Source organism: Caenorhabditis briggsae (assembly GCF_000004555.2).
Source record: "Caenorhabditis briggsae complete genome, chrII, whole genome shotgun sequence".
Taxonomy (NCBI): domain Eukaryota; kingdom Metazoa; phylum Nematoda; class Chromadorea; order Rhabditida; family Rhabditidae; genus Caenorhabditis; species Caenorhabditis briggsae.
In genome coordinates, this window is record NC_013486.2 from 15562217 (window position 1) to 15566050 (window position 3834).

General features: G+C 35.5%; 1 protein-coding gene across 1 annotated transcript in view; it reads right to left on the bottom strand.

Moving 5' to 3' along the window:
* Positions 1–3200, bottom strand: part of Cbr-snf-3 — a gene marked incomplete at both ends in the record, with an annotated part of 6438 nt that extends 3238 nt beyond the window's left edge. The window contains 4 exons of the mRNA XM_002632264.1: positions 386–574; positions 1292–1625; positions 2286–2381; positions 3115–3200. Coding sequence (XP_002632310.1) covers positions 386–574; positions 1292–1625; positions 2286–2381; positions 3115–3200 — 705 coding nt within the window. The remainder of the gene's footprint in view (positions 1–385; positions 575–1291; positions 1626–2285; positions 2382–3114) is intronic.
* Between the last annotated feature and the right edge of the window lie 634 nt (positions 3201–3834).

Genomic DNA, 3834 nt, shown 5'->3' on the forward strand with positions numbered 1-3834 from the left:
TAACTTAAAAAAAGTTTTCAAAACAAAAACGTTTTTTTTCGAAAAAAATGTTTTTTTGAAAATTTTCTTCCAAACAATGATATAATGGCAAATACAGTGATTCAAAACTGAAAACCATGAAATTCCGCGTTCTTAGCCGAAAATGAGATACATGGGCGCAAAGTTGATGGTTTCAGTGGTATTGTCATATAGCGCACGGTAAGTGCCGTGCCGAGTCGATGCAATGGACACGTATGGTTCAAATACATCTTCAAATAGCTATATCTTGACTTCTAAAAGAGCTAGAAAAGTGATTTTTTATGCAAAATATCTGAAATTTGCCTGAGTTTTTTCTAAAAAATAAAAAATTGCCATCGAATTCAAGAAAATCGGAAAAAAAACCAACCTTTCTAGCTTGAGTGATTCCCTTCCAAAGAGCAAAATAGACAATCAGCCAGGCAGCGGCCATAATGAAGAACAGCTCCCATTGAATTCCACCAAAGTTTGAAATGTCTCCAGTATCATGGAGCACACGCTTCTCCCAGAATTGCTCCACAGACGTTTGAGTGTGTTGACCGGCGCTGGCGACAAGTGCCTGAAATTTGAAATTTTGTCATAACTTTGCTGAAAAATGGAATTTCAGGTCAGATCAAAAAATGACACGTAGATCTTGATAAGAGCTACAAAGTGATATATGATTCGACAATTTTGAATAACTTTGAGCTACTCAGTTAACTAATTTCACAACAAGTAATTAAATTAGATCTCTAGATACAATCACAGACACAAATTTTCTTACATTTGAATTATTTGATAGTTGCATTTGAAAATTCTGAAATCGTTTTTTTTTGACGATTTCAAATCTGGACCTAAAATGTTTCTAGCGCTTCTAGGGTATGATATACACAGGGTACAAAAATACCCTTTTTGACATCTTTCATTGGAAAATCGCCAACTTTCAAATCCTGAAAAGATAGTTCAGAATTTCTCAATTTGTCTGAACATTTTTAAAGTACATTTAATGAAAATAAGTCTCTAATTTTGTAATTGACAATTTTTTGATAAAAATTCAAAATCGCAAGATTGGGGGCTAAGAAATAGCACAATTTTCATGGCCGGCTGATTTTGGCACATTTTTTGTTAAGCCAATTTATCTCAGTTCCCGTAAAAGATATCAAAAAGTAATCAACTGATAAAATATTGGTGATGTTGTGATAAACATTTTATCAGTTGACTTCTTTTTGCTATCTTTGACAGAAATTGAGATAAATTGGCTCAAAGGTAGGGGCCGAAATTTTACTTTTCGGCTCACCTTAATTCTAGTCAACTCTGTCAGATTCTCTTTTCCAGTGACACAAGTGGCATCATTCCAATAGTTGTTACAAGTCTCCCATGGGAATACCCAACTGATTGAACTGATCATATAGAACATTGCCCAGGCGACAATCACACAGAAATAGGCGATGCACATGAAGGCGATGACGACGTTTCCAATTCCAACACCACGGAACAACGGACACATCAACCACATTTCCATGGCACCTTTTTGAAGGTATTGACCGATTGTTACTTCCATTATGAAGATGGGGACAGCGGCGAGGCAGAAGAAAATGGCATAGACGACGAGGAAGGAGCCTCCTCCGTTTCTGGAAAAAAATTAGCTTGCTTGGGGATCAATAAATCTTTGGAAGTCGTTTAAATGTTTTATTTTTAATTGTTTAATTGGTCCAAAATAATTAGGACTTAATTGAAAAGCCACACAAGGAGTTGAGCTTGTGGGCCCACCGTTTCCGGTGCCGAGTCGCTACCGGCTAAGCTAAAGATCAGATATCTCAGTGATATATATCAAAAAGATGTTAACTGATAAATTACTTATCATTATATTCTATATATTTTATCAGTGGGCTACTTTTTGATATCTTTTACAAAAACCGAGTCATACTGGCTCAAAGTTAAAAGCCGGCATTTTCAGGGCCCACTGTTTGAGGGGCCATACCGCTACGGGCTTTGCACCAGCTTTGAGCACATATATCTCACTTCCTGTAAGAGATATCAAGAAGATGTCAACTGATAAATTTTTTATCATAATATCCCCAATATTTTATCATATGACTACTTTCCAATATCATTTATAGGAACTGAGATAAATTGGCTCAAAGTTAGAAGATAGGAATTTTTAGAGCACTTCATTTCCGGTGGTTCGAAATACCACTAAAATCAGATTTCAAATGAATTTTAAGACATTTTTCTAGATGTTTTTTTCAGAAATGTTCATTTAATCAAAATTTCAAGCTGTTTGAACTCACTTATAGCACAAATACGGGAATCGCCACACATTACCGAGACCAACGGCATAGGCAACCATACTCATCAGGAAATCGAACTTTCCAGTCCATTGTCCTCTGAAAATATGAAATTTAAGATTTTATTAAAATTTCGGAGATATCGGTAATTTTAAGATTTCGGAACTTCAGAAAAATAATCCTTCTTGGATTCTGAAGTTTTCTATAAGCTTTATTTTTGCACAATCTGAGATTCAAATCTTTTAGATTTTGAAACTTTGTGATTCTGCTATTTTGATTTAGAGGGTTCTAGAATTTTGAATTTCTGAAATTCTAAATTTCTAAATTATGAAATTCTGAAATTCTGAAGGTTCGATAGGCTTCGTGGTTTCAGAAAATTCAGATTTTCAATTTTTTAGATTCTGAAATTTCAGAAATTCCAAATTTTCAAAGGTTCCAGATTCTCAGAATTTTAGAATCTTAGATTCCCAGTATCCCCGATTTCAAGAATTTGAGATTCCTGGTATTCTATATTCCTGGAGTTATAGCCTTTTAAAATCCTAAAATCCTGGATTCTGTCCATCTAGGGATTCTAGTTTAGTAGATGTCTAGACTCCTAGATTGCCAGAATCCTAGCCTTCCAGAATCTCAGAATTCTGGTATTCTAGACTTTTAGAATCATAGAATCCAGGAATCCCAGAAATTGGAGATTCCTAGAATCCTAGATTCCTTGTTTCCTAGATTTCTTGATTCCTAGATTCCTAGAATCCAAGATTTCTAGAATTCTGGTTTCCTAGAATCCACAATTTCCAGAACCCTAGGTTTCTAGATTTCCAGAATCCAGAATCCTCACCTATCGGGCTCTTCAGAATGTTGCGATTCGAGTTCCTTGGCTTTCGTCTCATCCGTCGGCAGCGGTACATGTTCGGAAGTACCCATCGTTTTGGAAATTTAAATTTTCAGACAAAAAATTCAGACAAGGTACAAAAAAAAATTTTTTTTTTTTTTGGAGCACCGCTTCCTAAAAACAAGGTCTGGATGCAAATAATAGGGGGAAAAGGAGGTAAAAAGAACATAAAAAGGCGGCAAAAACACATGAGAACACGTGTTTTTGTTTGTTTTGGCAGGCAGAGAGACAAATTGAGGTTGAAAAGTCAAATGGTACTCGTTTTCTTTTTCTTTAGGAACATTTTTATATGTATGTTCCTTTGAAAACGATACCACCACGGGGTGTCGGTGGTAAGAGGAACTGTAAATATTGGGAGAAAAATAAAGAAGGGGGGGGGTTTGGAAATTTGGAGCAATCTGAGATTCTAGCCTTCAGGTACTTAGGAAGCTGGGAATCTAGGAATCTAGAAATATAAGAATCTAGGGAACTGGGAATCTAGAAATCTCGAAATTTTGGAATCTTATAATTTAGAAATCAAGGAATCTAGGAGCTCAGACTTTTAGAATTCTCGGAATTCAGGAATCTAGGAATCTGGGATTTTCGGAGGCTTTGCTGGAGATTCTGAGTAGTTGGAAAGAAATGGAAAAAAAATCTAGAAATCTCAGAATCAAAATTCCAAATATT